The 17,084-nt window shown below is 43.2% G+C and overlaps 1 protein-coding gene across 2 annotated transcripts in view; it reads left to right on the top strand.

Moving 5' to 3' along the window:
* Nucleotides 1-4,406: 4,406 nt before the first annotated feature.
* Nucleotides 4,407-17,084, top strand: part of LOC126548372 (uncharacterized) — a 56,455-nt gene continuing 43,777 nt past the window's right edge. For both annotated transcript variants that reach the window (XR_008609210.1, XM_055063346.1), the window contains exons 1-4: nucleotides 4,407-4,860; nucleotides 5,769-5,888; nucleotides 10,802-10,921; nucleotides 14,058-14,138. Coding sequence is in view for 1 of the 2 variants with exons in the window: in XM_055063346.1 (XP_054919321.1) it covers nucleotides 5,815-5,888; nucleotides 10,802-10,921; nucleotides 14,058-14,138 (275 nt within the window). In the remaining variant the exon portion in view is untranslated. The remainder of the gene's footprint in view (nucleotides 4,861-5,768; nucleotides 5,889-10,801; nucleotides 10,922-14,057; nucleotides 14,139-17,084) is intronic.

A 17,084-nucleotide genomic window follows, 5' to 3' on the forward strand; every position in this document is an offset into this window, starting at 1 on the left:
TAAATCTTCGGCATTTCTGTAGCTTAGTGCGAGACCTGAGAAATAAAATGGGATAAACGCATGTGATGAATATTGAGAAAGTAATGTTCGAAAAATTAAGCAAACTGAAAAAATTGCCAATTTTTGACAAAATTTATTTGCAAAATGAGCTGCAAATGCAAAAATATCGCATAATTTATTTTTATTTTAGTTCGTTGCACCTATCTCTATGTGATGTGAGTGTACAAAATTCAATATGAAAATGTTCATTAAAAATGTTGTCATAGTTTGCGTAACATGAGGTGTAGCAAACTCTTGTTTCGAGGAAAACGTGAACAAATGTGAAACCACGCGAAAGATGTCAAAAACTACACAGAGGCCGGAAATGCGCCAGCGTCATAGCTGGAACTCATGAGATGCACTAGAGTCTCCTTTTGTTTGTGTGCCCGCTCGGCGACAACATAAAATGAAGAATGTATTTTGAATCGTATTTATATAAAAGATATAGTACTACATGATTTTCGAATTCGCACTACGAGGGTATGGGTTGGAAAACTCACTGCCACTCCCGATATAATAATGACAGGAAGATGCTTTTTGGCGACATGTTGCTGAATGTTTGAACATAAGTAAATGAAAAAACAAAAATAAATCTTGCGAAAAAAAAAAAAAACTTTTGAATGTGTCCTACTACCTTAAGTAAAGTAGTATTTCGTACATGAATGTGAACTATAGCGTATCGCCAGCGGTCCACTCGAGCTGCCAGGATGCTTTTTGCAGTGCATATAGTAGGCTAATTAGTTGAGTTTAATTATTCAAACTCTTGAACAGGCGTTCGAAAGCGTAAGTATTGCTCAAAAAAAAAAAAAAAAAGAAAAAGGGTGGTGTAAGAGCTTCTCAGGAACACCTTATGCAGCTCTTTATTTTTCAGTGCTTTAAAGAGAGCCCATAAATTCGAAAAGGTAACGTTGCTACAGTGTTACGTTCATGTAATGTAGCACATTCAGGAGCGTTTCTGAAGGATGAAGTTCTCGGGAGAGCCACGAAGAGCCGCCAATGCAGGCAGCCAGCTTAAGTAGCGCAATGGAGACAGCCACACAGGGAAACTTGTCTGCGAAGACAAACAGCCATGATAATCGCAATTCATAGGGGAGACACCAGAAAGCTGAAGTACTCATGTTCACTTCTCTTACGGTCAGCATGCGGACGTTGTTCGCGAAAACCGGCCTTAATAGCCTTGCTGTCGAGGCGTGCAAACGATTAGTCACAACACGTTTTAGTCATATTTGGCAGGCTTTCTGAACAACCCCGAAACACGTGGCACACAAAAGACTGCTTTATACTAGACTTCTAGTCGAAGCCGCCACGGTGTTACATTATAGTACCAACTGCACCGAATGCTTCTGAACACGTACTTCTTCCAGTGGAACTCCTGCGCTAAAATTCAGATTGCTTCTCGTTGGCCTAGTTGGTTCATATTCACAGAAAATATTAATGCGCGGGAAATTAAGACGAAGACAAGGTAAGACAGATGAAACAAGCGCCTAGTCTACTATTTCTAGCCCTGTCTTCGTCTTCATTTCGTGTTCATTAAAGGCCAACTGCAACGAAGTTTCCAACCGCGTAACAGGCCTAGTTCAATACAGTGCACACGTATTCGAGCCTGCGTGCAAAATGCGACGTTTGGTAGACGAGCGGAAGCTTCACGCAAAGCTCGCGAAAATAGCCGTCTCAGATACTGCAACTTAGAAAAAAAAAAAAAAGGTGCGATTACTAGGTCTCGCCGGAAGTGACGCATGACTTAGAGTGCGCGGCTTCTCAGCATGACCTCCAAGATCCGGCCGCGTCCGCGACTATCTGCGGTGCACTGAAAGATCTCGGAGGCCGTATGCTGGGATTTACGTCATAGCGACAGTCACCAGGTGCACGCGCCGTATGTTTAGGTGCTGTTTAGAGGCTGCTAATAGGAAAACTATGCAATAGCCAGTTTTGCCTCTTTGACGAGATTGTTTATGGTATATGTACTCATTCAGAACAACTTTAACCAAAGAAAAATTTCGTTGAAGTTGGCCTTACTCTTTCCCTCAAACTAATATACAAAACATTGCATAATTTATCCTAATTTCAATGTCTTAGTTATTAGTACCTCGTGGACCTGTAGTTTAAAAAGGAGGGGGGAAAATGAAATTTACAGAATAGTTTTATATATAGAGTCCTCAAATGTGGAGGAATGGGAGTGCAGCATGACGTGGGGGGAAAAGAAGCGTCAGTTCTTGGCTGTTTATATGGGATCGAAATTGAGTGCGCCGAAATGCGAGCGGGCTGGCATACACAGTTTTGGGGTAGCTCCCGAACTTGACGGCTGGTTCACAGGGAATCGGAGATTTGAAGTGACCAATCGAGCACGAACGAGGTACACTTGAAGTTGTTGCCAACGTATCGACAAAGCTTGTGCAAACGTTGGCGCCAGCTTCAAGTTTCCCATAATTAAGTACACTAAATTATGGGGTTGTACGTGCCCAAACCACGATTTGATTACTAGGCACGCCGTAGTTGGAGACTCCGGAATAATTTGAACCACCAGAGGTTGTTAACGTGCATCTAAATCCAAGTACACGGGTGTCTTCGCATTTCGCCCCCATCGAAATGCGGCCGCCGTGGTCGGGCTCAAGTTTCCCTTGTTCGTCCTCAGTTGATTAGTTGGGGTGGCATGTGCGATGAGCTGATGTGATGACCGGAAAACCAAGCTGTGAGTGATAAATTTGTGGAATTATGGGAAACACGAAGTTTGCTTGCAATTCGCTTGGGCAAAGAAATGAGGCATTTAAAGCGCGTCCCACGTAATTTTAGCCAAACATTCACAATATGCAAACGCCACGTAGCTGGACGGAACCAAGGTAATGTTGTTTGCCGTTACTTGCAGATACTCAGATTATTTTCTTGCATTGAGGCCAATTACATAACTGGTCTGAATTAATAAATCAGCTTCTCAGATATTATAATTAGATAACAAGTGTCAGTGAGAAAATTGTAGACCATCATGAAAAACTCCTGATACAGCTTTCTGTTGCTCAATACGTGCTACATAGAAGTGTTTCTCCGAACGTGAAAGAAGCCCGCGAATACACGCAAAATTGCCGCGCGACTGCCCGCTCGAGGCACTTTGCGTGCATTCGCAGGCTTCTTTCATGCTCGGAAAAACACTTTTATGTAGCACGTATTGAGCAGCAGAACACTTTATCGGGATTTTTTCATGTTGCTCTACAATTTTCTCATTGACACTTTTCGTCTAATTATAATATTTGAGAAGTTGAGTAATTAACGCTAATTAAGTACTTAGACGGAATTAAAAAAAATAATCTGAGTATCTCCAACTGACGGCAAACAGCATTAGCTTTGTTCTGTCCAGCTATGTAGCATTTGCATACTTTGAAAGTTTGGGTAAACTTACGTAGGGCACTTTGTATATTATTTGACATGTGTATGTAATACCGGCCGCAACCAGATTTCCTGAAAAAAATGAGCAATTTGTAAATGAGAAGCAGCTCGTTTCAGGTATCCGGGTCACCAATACAATGGCACTAAAGAAAAAGGGTAACAAACATCACCAGATGCGCATGCTATGTCGTATTGGTTGAAGGACAGATGCGAGAAGGAGAGGTGCAGCATCTCCTAAGTGAAAAATCCCCCCCAAATTTTACCTGCATGGTTTATAAGGTTCCCGCATCCGTATATGAGCGTCTTATTGAATTCGACAGACTCTTCAGCTTCCCTTTAAGGGCTGCAGAGATGGTGAGACTGGCCATATACTTAAACAACACAGTTCTTGTATAGGCTACATAAAAATACCGACTATTATTCAATGACTGGACATATTGGAGCAGGAGTAATCTGTCCCGTGTGTTAGCTCAGACTTAATACTTTCCATAATTCTTTATTATGTTTTGAATACTGTAGGAGAAAAGAAAAAAAAAAGCTGCTTAGAATTAGTGGTTTAGAATTCGAGCCGCTTTTCGGCCGCAATATATTTACCTGTACACACATGCTGTGAGAAAGTTTGGCCAAATAGCTCCTTTCGCTTATTGTTAAGGCGTCTTAGGGTGTTGTTATACCATGGGGAAAATCACTGTTCGCTTACCATGATATAGCGAATGTAAGTGCTCTGTGAGTTCCGCGAAAAAAAGAACCAGTTGACTTCGACGGACTATTTTGAAAGCTTAAAGCAAATGAAGTACAAAATTTTGGAGGTTTGCTGTTTCTGCTCTGGTATAGTATTGTACAGGCTGATGGTAGAGGCTGACAAGTTTCTCAACCTTTGATGGGCTCGACGAACTAGACGACGGGCTAGATGAACCTTGGAGAATATCGCTAGGGCCAGGCAAAAATGAACGAGTGGAGACGCATTGTCGAGACGCGAAGAAGACACGAGATCGAGCACACTAGTTTATTTTTCTTTTCTCTCTGGCCCCATACAAGCTCTTTGAAATTGAATGTAAGGCACGTAGAGACGTTATTGCTCTCGATAACATCATTTGAGGTTGCTGATGCCAGATCTAGCCATTGGTCAAAAAGTGCTCAATACAAGTATTTCAAGTAATTGAACAGGACTAAGGACAATGCGCTTTTGATCACTCATGGCTACAGTGTACCACGTAAAAAAACTGGTTCTATAAACGCCAAACACCCTGCATAGTAATGATATCAAATGGTCAGCTACTATCACGTAGCCTAGTGATTAGTCGAATAAACAGCATCACGTCCAACTTTTTTTTTTTTTTTCAGCTTCCACTAAGTCGGTGGACTTATCTCCATTTCAGGAAAACTGTCCCTGCCTGAAGAAGACCGACATGAAGTGAGGGAAATATACTTTTGGAAAAAAGAGTAAGCATCGAAAAATTGCTCCATCTGTTTTGTCAAACCCAAGGTGCTTCTTACTTTGGCATGTGCATACGATCCAAAACGAAGCAAATGTACGACACTGACTTTCGGTGATTTTACGGTTCTTTGGCTCCGGTGTTCCGGTGTTCTTGAATACGGAATGAAAGAGACTGGCATTCTACCGGTAATGTCAAGCACGAGCACACTGTGTCCCTTCCCGTTTCCTGGAGTGATGCAAATATTTTAGGATGAAATGCGCACATCAACGCTTCCTCCACAATATAACAGAATTATGTTCACGAATCTTAGGAGCATTGATTGTGTACTGAACTGGTCGGCAACTGATTCGGTGAGCGATCGATTGGATGATAACTCGGCCTATAATGACTCCTAGGTTCACTAGGCATACATGCGCTACATTTACTCATCTTTCATTACAAAGATCAGACTGCTCGCGCTGAGTTCAGTGAAATTTGGCTCATTTTTTGCAAATTTTGGACGCATTTCACGAAGTATTGAGATGCGCAATGACGTAAACGACCCTTGCACGTTTTCGCGGCGCCAGCCACCCATAAAATACTATTATGACTGCCTCAGAAGCTCATCGTTATTCTTTGAAAGGCTTTGAAACTTGAAAGACCGGTAATTAGGGAAAAGGGAAGGGTTTGTTGACGGTAATTAGGTAGGAATACCCGCAGGCTTTGCTTTGTTGCATGTAGAAATGCCATGCTGGACACTATTTCTTTAGCAGCATGAGGACAAAAAATAACCATAACGCATTGCTGGATACAACAAAAGAGGCGCAGAAGCGCAGGACCTGATTTAGAAATTGTTGTTTGGAATGTTGCGAACGCAAAAAGTCAACTATATTGATTTCCCGTGTTTCCCGTACTCTATGACGTGCTTTCCAGGCGGTATCACACTATACACAAGAAGCTTCTCCTCAGTGTGGTCATCATGTGTGCTCTGGCATCTATAATGAACCTGACGAGCAATGGAGGCAACCTCGAATTTTTGCTTTACTTCAAGAGGTAGGTCGTTGCTATGCATCTTACCTACACGACATCTTTTCTGCCTGCCTCCTTGAAGCATACGCTATATGTATTGTATCGTTTGGTCCCAATATGCAATGTGCTGGACAGTACCGTTGACAAACTCAACCATTACTGGTCTACATATGGGTATTGTTTAGTACGCCTAACCCAGTCGTGTATAGAAAACAAAAAACATTTATTTATTTATTTATTTATTTATTTATTTATTTATTTATATGCAGTACCTCAAATATCTGCTGGATGAACTTTATATAAAAGTGAGGCTGAGTACACAAATGAACAGAAACGCAGAATAACCTCCAGCAGCAAGCACAGAAATCAATACCTTATAAAAACAGCAAGATAAAGAAACGCAGAAATCGGCCTTATATACAACGTTAGAAATAAAGAAAAGTAAAATGAAAAAAAAAAGAAACAAAGAAATAAGTATTGGATATGTAAATCGACAAGTAGGGAATGTATTGTACAGAAAGGGTGGTAACAAGTTAACAGATATATAACTTGGTAAGTAAAAAGGCACAGAACTTCATAAACAACACTATATCACCGGCAGATACATGGCAAAAAAAATGCCTCATATACAGCGAGCAGATCACGTAATCAGGCGAGAAGTGATTCGGTGACAGACTTAATATGTGCAGGATGAACGTGAACAATGACTCTGATGTTAATCGCTCCGATAAGAATACACACCGGTCATGTAGGATGCATGTCGGTCATTACGATCGCCTAACATGTGCGAAATACTGCGGGGACTACTTTCAATTGGCGCCAGTTCTAGGGACACTTTTCCACGATACGTGACAATACTGGGACTGAACAGCCACTGAACTCTACCGTTATGCTGATACTGTAGGTGCAGAGGCCGAAGAAGCTGAAATAGGTAACACTTGTGACAAATAGTAGCAACTGGTAGAAGCAACCAGCGAACGTCAATGAAGTTTAGAGCAAGTAAAGGTATCTGATAAATGGTTGTTAGCAGTGCTTGAATCTTTCGTGTGACTTTGGCAAGGTTTGGTGCTTTGTGCATTTGGTTTGCCAGTGTGACTGAAAATGCCGTTTTGAGAAGATATAAGCATTGCAAGCAAGCGCTCACCAGTTATAGGGAAGTATTTATTTCCCGTATTGGATATGTGGATATGTATGCATGTCCTATTACTGCATCAGTTTCTGACCTATTTGGAGCATGCTCATGACATGTATGTTGACGTGACGTGGCAGGCGAATATTAGAAGTTTCGAATAGGAACCGAAAATTAAACACACTTAACTATTCGTGTTCGAAAATGAACTATTTGGTACTTCTGAATATTTGAAACTAACCAAATATTTAGCGACAACCGACTCCTAATGTATCGTTACTGTTCTTCATCTGCTAAACAAAGTACCGCACATTATCAGAAGTGAAACAAAGAGAAATATTTTTCGAAGGAATGCAGAAACAAGATGGATAATAAAGTTTTGTTTACGATTTCGTGGCAGAAGTGTACCTGACATTCTGAGAGTATTGGTTGTACTCTTTCACCTAATGATTTGGCAGTCTAGACATGTAGCAGTTTTATCTTTTATGCGAAGACCAGGTATGTTTTTTCTTTCTTGCAACTGACCTTTTCACGTGTGCTTACGGCACACAAGTCCTTCAGCAGCATTGCTTTTTTTTTAACCACAACTTTCCGTTTTTATTTCCGGCAACCATTTACTTAGCCCATTTGTAAAGCTGTTTTCTATACGGCAGCCCCTATTGAAAATTTGTATGAGAAATTGAACGAGATGTATGCATGTCGCACAGATTTGACGAGAAATGAACGATATGAAATGCATATTGAACGAACTTTCATAGAAAACGGGCGAGATCTGTATGATGTGCTACGCAGACTTTTACGAAGTGCACGAGATTTATGCGATGTGCGATAAGAATGCATAGAGCTTGTATGACATGTGTGCGATGAGTTGTGTAGACCTGACGAGATTATGTATGACGTGTGTGAGGTGGCATGTGATCTGAATGAATGGCGCCATTCATTCGAAAGCGTGTTTGCAAGCATGCTCTAAAGATATTGAGAGGCTATTCGTGCACTTTGTAATGACATGTAGTAATTTTGTGTTTAAATCTGATTCTTTGTTCCTGATAGTACGTTGTTGCTATATTTTCTTTAGCTTTTTTTATGGGAGGGGTGGGGAGGGCTAGTCAGTACAGGCGTCGTACTTAAGCAAGCACAAAAAAAGTTCCTGCTGTTAATATGCATATACGTCTGCGGTTGACTATTCGATAGTCGATTCGATATTCGATAGCTACTATTCGTATTCTATTGGTATTAGGAAAAGCGGGTATTCGCTCGACCCTAACAGATAGCTCACAAGTGGAGTGGGTGATTAGTTACCCTCATGTGCACTTACACCGTAAATGTAACACCCTAATGTCCTGCAACAACGAGTACAATTTGCCAGCGCTTGAACCTCAGCTACCGACTTTAAAATCCGTAGTTAGTAGATATAATCCAGTAATCACATTAAGGGTCCTTACCCCTGTGTGAGGTAAATAAACATACGTACAAATACGGCGGCTTCCTTGACAAAGACATAAAACGTTAGGAAATGCAATGGCTTCCTCTGTACAATCACTTGTGAGGCTAGCTACTACTGGTTATTAAAGAAAGGGGGAAACAGAAAAGGGAAAACGAAAGACACTCAGTCGCGCGCCAAAATGTTCAGCCTTGTTGGACTTTGTTCTCTCGTTGTATCTGCTTACCGAGTAGCGCATCCGTACCTTGAGAGAGTAACCACTTACGCACTCCTCGAGTAACACGAACTGGTTCAACTGGGCCGATGACTTAAGCATGTGCCCATACTGTTATTAGTCCACCTTGTTAAGTTGCCCTGTAACATGCCTCATCACCGTGGCTATAAGAACTTGAGCGGTGTTGCCTCTCCTAGTCTCAATGAAGCACCTTTTGCCCTTGTCTTACCGAGATGTGAGCTGTGAAATACGATGACTGCTTAGAAACACCACGCTGATTTTCCTGTTCAGAAGCTTTCATGCGCATATTTCTTGAACATTAGCCAACTGGCATGAAACGAAGTTATGGCTTGCTGCTCCATACCACACACAAAGGCCAAGATGCAGTCTGCAATATTTGCTACATCGGGGGAGAGCACGATGCCAGTAGTCGATAGCCGACTAATGTTACACTGTTATATAACCATTCGTCAATAGTCTATATCGATAGTCGAACGATAGTCGAAGCACGATACCTTGAAGTGATCGCTACAAGCCGTGCTTTCTGAAAAATGGCCTCAACTTGTCTATTCCTAAGCTTGTGAGTCATCGTTTGTAAAAACTACCCGGGACGGCTGAAACCTAGATAATGTGAGTCAAAGTAGGGCGCATGTACCACTTCATCGAATGTAGGAGATTGCCAGTAGCTTCTTCTTTCCCTTGACGCTCAATTCACTCGTGTGAAAAATACATATGGGAAGTCTTCCCAAAAGACTTCTCGTATCTGCTTGGGTAGTTTATGGCACAGCATGCAAGTATTTTAGGGGAAGGAAAAGAATGAAGGCCGACTGCCAGGGCCTGCGAAGTGCCGCTGCAAAGTCGCGAAGCGTCAACTTCCGGGACCAGGCAGCCGCTTACTTCCGGTGGCTTAAGTAGAAGGATGTTGACGCGTCATCCAGCTCCCTATAATAGATATCAGTGTAAATAGCTCATCCATATCGGCCGTGGAACGGCTCGTATATTGTTCGCGGAATCGAAAGGCATGCAGGCGGCAGCGCTGGTGTTCGCTGGTGAGCTTTGAGAGGCGAATGTCGCGAGATTTTTGTCTGTCGCTTTTTCTTAGACGTCAAAAGGTGAAGACGTGCACAATATATATATATATATATATATATATATATATATATATATATATATATATATATATATATATATATATATATATATATATACAGAACGGTAAAAAGAAAATACATCAGTTTCGGCCCATAGCTTGTTCCTCAACAACATGCCATTCTGAGAATGGTTTAATTTACAAAGAAAGAATAAACTCCAAAGATTTCCCTTTTCAAATTTCGCGCCGAAACTGTGGCACCGCTGACGTCAGCTTGACATCATGGATTCCATAGTATATTCGCGTATTGCGCCGCCCATGCGCCACAAAGCATCGCAAACGTTGCTAATTATTGTGAACGATTCGCTCTTAGCAGATCAATGACGTCACATTAAGGTGGTCCCCCGCAAGTAATAAGTCAGTGCATAGCCACGCGTCTCTCGTTATTGTGTAATTTCTTACTTACCAAGCCTCTTATGACTGTAAGAATGGCCTATTTGCAACTTCTTTGGGGTTATCATCTTAGTCAACTTCATGTTTTAAAACAAAGCTTTCTTTCTCTGCTTCGCCACTTTGCGGTGGCTGACTGCTGCTGTCTTTCTGAGTAAATGACTTGGGCCAATGAGTATATGAAATTGGCAATGTGCCACTTGAATGCTTCCATTCCGCAGAATTCGTACATGCAACTATGACACAAGAGATATAGAAGCCTTAAATATATTTAGATATCTGCCGTTCTTCTTTGTGCATGACCAACATTCTGCCCCGTCGACAAGCACCACACATCACCTTCGTCCTCGTGTGTCATAGCTAATCAGATAGACGATGACTCTGGGCTGCATGTATCATCCACATCTGCTGCTATCTCTACAACTCAAACAAGCCTCGCGTCATGTAGACTTCAACATCACTTTGGATTCGCGTATTTTCTCATCATTGTATGCCCGTAAAAGGGTGAGAGCGAGCGTTGTCTCAACAGTTGCCTCGCAGATACCTTCACAAAAGAACTATGTTTCACTACTCCACAATGACCTCACTTATGGCTCTTTCTCTGCCCCCTTAGGAATTTTGGTCAAGATTCCATCATATCGGCGCAAAACTGGTGGATGCTCTTCTTCCCTATGGAGCTCCTTGCTTTCCTCCTCCACTGGCAGTTCATGTGGATCACGTTTCTTCACCACTTGTGCGTATTCACTTTCTCCGCAGATGTACTGTAGCGGCTCCAGTTTTTCGGAAGATGTCACACGCTGGAATGCCATTTGTGAGAATTTGCAATTACGTTATTGTGTTGTCTAATATAACAGCGTCTTTAGGATATATCTACAGCACCATATTGTCAAAAGAAGAAAAAAAGCTGTCTTTCTTAGTGCTGCGGTAGTTACACCGCAGGCTTGGAAGCTTTTGGGTGTGACAATAGCTCGAAGGGTAAGTAGAAGTGTTCAGAAAGATGGGACCAATAACGCTGAAAGAAAATTATGGACAACAAATTGGCTACGCGGTGTAACAAGAGGCGAGGAGGAGCAAATCATGGAAGCTCAAGTGCGCGTTGCCCGTATGCGAAACCAAATGCCCGCGTGTCGCATGTTGCGATCACCTCATGGTTGAACACTGGGCGCCGCTCCTCAGGTGATGCCAATTTTCGACAGCCCTTGGTCCTACTTGTGATTATTTTGTGTCGCACACAAAAGTGTAGCCGCGACGCTGTCTCCGGTGACAGAAGTGAACATATTGGCTACGTCGGCCGCCGTAAAGTCTTTTCGTTTTTTCCCCGTCGATCTGCGCGCCACCTTTGCCGCCGTGACGGTAGAGCCGGCCAGATCCCGTGCATGCGCAGTTGGCTCGGCATGGCGACACCGTAGCATTCGCAGTGAAAAACGTACTCGCGCATGCATAGATTACCTCACAAGGGTAACGGATCGCGAATCACGGTATGCTATAACTCTCTGTATAGTTAGGTGCAACGCTGCGGAAGGTATACAGCTACTTGCGCCCTTTGCGTATTCACGTGAAAAAAACTAGTGTATCATGCATTAGAAGAACAGCATAATTGAACGTTACACTCTTACAGGTAATAATTAACGTTACACTTGAAAAAAGTTATGCCCTAACGAATAATTACGCCTGTTCTGTGTAATTATGTTGTATTGCTTTGTTTTCACTAGCACTTTCCCCCCTCTTTGTTCTATTTCACCAACGTTTCACAATTGCTTTCGAGAAAGAATTCTTCTTGCCTTGGTTCATGTTTGAGTCAGCTACTCTAATCCACGTGTTCTACAATGTTCATACGTGCAACACCTCAGAGATCTCACAACAAGGCGTCCGGATGCATCTGAGCGCAGGCGCACTCCCGAGCGCGGGAACATAAACGTCACCGTGGTTGCAACGTGGCAGCTACACGCCATCGATGCACCGGAGCGGGGATGAACGCCAGCCTACCCGATACGTGACCCGGAGGCGTATATTGAAAGTCTGGAAGGCACAGCGCCTTAACAACTGCAGTTGAACGCGATTGTCTGAAACGCCGCCGGCGGGCTCTCTGGCGTCGTAATCCCCACAGCAGTGAGGATTATTGCCTTTGCGTGTCGTCCACAATAGGTTAGGTTTGGCTAGGTTAGGATTAGGTTAGGTTAAGGTTAACGTCAGGTTAGGTTAGGTTAGGTTACGTTAAGGTTAGGTTAGGTTAGGTTAGCACAAAAGGCGTTAGGGTGGCAAGGCGTACTCTCCAAGCAGTTGCAAGGGTGTCGAGCGTCGCCGGCGGCGTTTCAGCCAATCGCGTTCAACTGCGGTTGCCAAGGCGCTGTGTCTTCTAGAATTTGCAATATATGCGACCCGGAGTTCGACACTATTGGCCCTGTTGGCGTGTCTCAAATGCTATACATATACTGACCGTCGCCTGGCACTGCTTTGTTCGCGGCGCCGCTTCCCATCTTACAGATATATTTGCACTCAAAAGACACTGCGGGAAGTTCACTCGGTGCGTATATTCCAGTCATTACATATAAAAATGAAAGGAGTTATCCACGCAATGTGTCGAACTGACGTCATTTGGATTCAGAGTTGGATGTCGTAATCGTTTGGCTCCGAAAAACACTGAGTGGTGTTTCTTGATATGGAACTTCTTGAGGCAGCTCCCACAGCGTTGCACCTTAAGTATGTATATGAAACGGAATATAATAAGATATTCAATGAATTGGAATCTAGAAGAAAGGAAATAAGGGGTCTGCACGTTCAACAACAGACCGAGAGTGCAGCATATTTAATAATCCAAGTTTGAATAACGAGAGCCCATGTAAATCGTTATCGTGTTAGGCAAAAAACGATTTGTGAAGTACTGCGTTAAGTCTAATTCAGAAGTGGATACAGATAAGTTGGGGACTCGTTTTGTGCAACCAGAGCATCTTAAATGTGGCCAATTGGTTTTTCCTCGAGTCATATTTTTCAAAGCCTAGCCGCAAAATCTATAGCGAAATTGCAGATACAGTCGTGTCCAGCCATAATATCCTAGTGTTCGCAGTGACCGAGCGCAAAAGCTCTAGGAGTTTTATTTGTTTTTGCGATAACGCGAGCACTAACTGGTTTGGCACCCAGCACGGGCTAGTTTCTTTCTCCGCATTCAACGTTAAATTCCCCGATTTGTCCCGCACAGTTACATATTTCGCCTTCGCGCCATCGCGGGAACTTCAAGTTTCCGAATCCTTTCAGTGGGCGTTGAAGGTCGCGGCGGCTACATTGTGGTGGCGCGGTGGCGAAATCAAACACAAGTGTGAAGATTATTCGTTATGCTGTGGACGTATTTGTAATTATTATTTTCAATACAAGTTCTTTTTGCTCTTCCTCCATGACTTCCACGAAGTCGCGCCCACGCTATCGCCGGGTACGTGCATTAGGTGAAACAGATGATAAGAAATTAGTATAGCTGGACGAAAACAATTTCTTTTTTTTTTTTGAAGAATATAGACCCCCGGGCTCAAACCTCGTCATTTGTATTCAAACAAGCCAGCTTTTTTGACCGAAAGATGACGGCTTGAGGTGATCAAACAGTGGCCGAACAAGGAATGTCGCTGTAGGCAACGTTTCGACGTGGGGCACTGAAGAAGACACGTACCTTTGTCGAAACGTTGGCTCGAGCGACATTTCCTTGCTTTGTACCACTGTTTGTCTTTCGCGTGTTTTATTACGGGACTCATAAGAATTGCTGCTTGGTTTATATGCAACAATGACATGCACAGTAGCTGAGCTGATTTACATATTTAAAGAAATGCCATTTAACGCACCCTATGTACTGTTACAGTGTGCACCTTCTCACCGTTCTTTTCTAGTGATGCGCCTCAATCGTCCGCGACGAGTGTTGCCATCAAGTTGCACATCCAGAAGTGGAGAAACGACCTAGGTGTGGTAAGGTAATTAGGCCTGTGGGCCTCGAGTGATAACCTGGTCTGGTGCATCAGTCTCTTCCACGCTGTGAAGGCGTGCAGGTATGCGCACACAAGCATATACCATTATTTTATTTTACCATTAGGCCTTTTGTTCACGCAGTAACCTTCAAACTATTCATAGTGCTTGACTCAGCATTTCATTGTAATCAACATTTTACGGGATTCGTTGATAGTCATCCGCCATTATAACGTAGTGAAACAATACCTATTTTTTCGTTTTGAGGGATATATATTTTCCTGTCTTACTTTATGGCGTATATTGAATAAATCACTTCCACGTAAATCTTGCACCATTCATTGTATTGCCTCACTAAAGACCCATAAGTGAGGACTCAACCGTTCGTTTTATCACCCCGACGTGACCAGCATGAAAACATACAACGCACTGTCATTGTGATAAGCAATTATCTACTATCTATCTATCTATCTATCTATCTATCTATCTATCTATCTATCTATCTATCTATCTATCTATCTATCTATCTATCTATCTATCTATCTATCTATCTATCTATCTATCTATCTATCTATCTATCTATCTATCTATCTATCTATCTATCTATCTCAAATACCCTCGAGGTCCGAAAGCGTTACAAAGAGGAGTGGTGAAAATACATACCCTTTCAATTTAACAAAAATCATGGCAAAGATCTGACTTGAAGTGGATACAGGCCGTGATGAGAGCGATGGAAACAGGAAGGTGGTTGCAGTCGACTCTTGTCCTAGGGATCAAATATCCGTTAAATTCGTAAGGTAAGCAGGCCAATCGTATCTTAATAGATAGTTTTAGCGTGTCCGGTATCCTGCTGAGCAGAGGCGGAAACGTGAACGGCCTGCGCGGTGCACCCACCTGGTGGCGTAGAGATCAACCAGACAAACATAGCTAATATTGCAGTAACATAGGATATTTCAGCTTGTTGCTGGAGTACATTTTAGGCAGCAGCGTAATCGTATTGCTGCTGAAAATTTACACCAGCATGCAGCGAAGTAGAATACACTTGGTTACTGCAATATTGGTTATGTGTTTATGTAATTGAGTGGTGCTCCACCATGTGGCTGCACTGTGTAGGCCGTTTACGTGTGCGCCTCCGCTCATCCGGTAAAATGCCCAGTCCGCTTGCGTTTACCCAAATACCGGACACGCTAAATCTCTCTGACGTAGCTTTCTGACCTAGGTGCAATGTTAGTAGGATGAGATAAAATTGGTTCTTTCAAAACAGGAATTATAATGATATATCTTGAGAGAGAGAGATGCGGGAATAATCACAAAGCGTTGAAAGATCGAGCATGTTTAATCTGGTCTTCCTCGACGTTTCACTGGCACGACGTGATTAAGTGGATGGAACGCAACAAGTGTCTAGATTTCGAATGCTTTCAAGCGTGTTGACAAGGTTAAGCTGAGCGGGGTCGTGAATGGCAGGTGCATATACTAATTTTCATCGAACGAGTGTTTTGCAAAGAGTTAGGTTAAAGGGCCCCTCACCAGGCTACATAGAAAACTTGAGTTATGCGTTAGAAGTTGTTACAGGCCCTCTAAGAAGGGTTCTGCGGCAAGAATTTTTCAAATTAGTGTACTAATAGCAGAGATCGAAATATTTGAAGAGCCGCTAACCCATGATTTCAGGAGGCGAACGTCACCGCCAACATGGACACTACCCGCTTGCCCCGTTAGCCTCCGCAAGCTTAATTCCTTCCCTGTGTTCTCTCAAGCCGAAGCCGGAGGATCGCGTGACGAATACGTCATGGGCCCCTCGTTCGTTTTTTTTTCGCTCTCTCTTGCGTTTTTGCTGAGTGGCGCACTTCCAGTGATGGTCTCGCACGCGAGCTGTTGCATTTGTTTCGTTCCGCGCAGTGGATGATATTGCTCGCTCTGCGCGAGAACAACCGATTACCGGTATAAGTGAGCGCCACAATCACGAGCACTGCGGCAGACGCGAGAGGATGAACGAACATGATCGTGGCGCTGAGACATGATAGAAAATGACACACTTTCGTTCTCTGCACGCGCAGCTGCATGACGTGGGAACGAGCACACGAATCGAACGTACATCTCTCTTGCTACGGTACGAAATAAAACGAAAACACACAGGCAGTTGGTTCGTGTATTCTACTATTTATGTAAAATTTAATTCGTCTATTGAAGCAACAGATTAAAGAAATGACTTATGTTACCTTAAATAATTCTTAAAGTTACGTGTCACTGTGAGCGACGTCACAGCACCCTTGTGACGTCGCACTTGTGCGATTGATGTCGACTCTCCGGATGGGAGCAAGAGGAAACGCAAACGGCGTTTGCTTTGAAATTTAAGCTCTTTCCGCGGCGCGTAGTGATGTAACACTTAGCAGGCACAATTGTTTGCGCGCATTTTATGCACTACGCTTGTCAGGCCAGCATGGCCAGACCTGGTGAGGGGCCCTTGAAAGGAAGTCAGTACAGAGTTGGAATTCCGCCGCAGATAGCCACACATGCGGTTGGTGCTATTAGAAATGTAGTCGTCCTGGGCATGCCATGAGCGGTAGTTCTTAATTTTAAGACCAAAGTACTTCTAGCACGTCATAGGTAACAGAGGCAAACCACTGAGAGTACGGTTCAGCGCAGTGTCGATGTGAAATCAACGAGATACTATCGAGCTCAGTATGAACGTATAAGCCCGCGCTCAGTAGGCGCGATCACGTGGGAAATCGCTCACCGAGGTTGGAGAGCGGCGCCGATGGGCGCTGTCTTCCCAAGTTAAAGAGAGAGGGTTCCACTGTTCTTGTTTCCAATAGATGTCCTTCATGCCCGCCTTTGCCCTATCTCCCAATTCGCAAAATCTGGACCTCACTCTCTCACGAAAGCGATAAGGATAGACGGTGGCCGCCTTTTGTGCGATTCTGTACGTCAATGAACTTCAACCGGTGAAATATCGA

This window comes from Dermacentor andersoni, chromosome 1 (genome assembly GCF_023375885.2).
Source record: "Dermacentor andersoni chromosome 1, qqDerAnde1_hic_scaffold, whole genome shotgun sequence".
In the NCBI taxonomy this organism is placed as follows: domain Eukaryota; kingdom Metazoa; phylum Arthropoda; class Arachnida; order Ixodida; family Ixodidae; genus Dermacentor; species Dermacentor andersoni.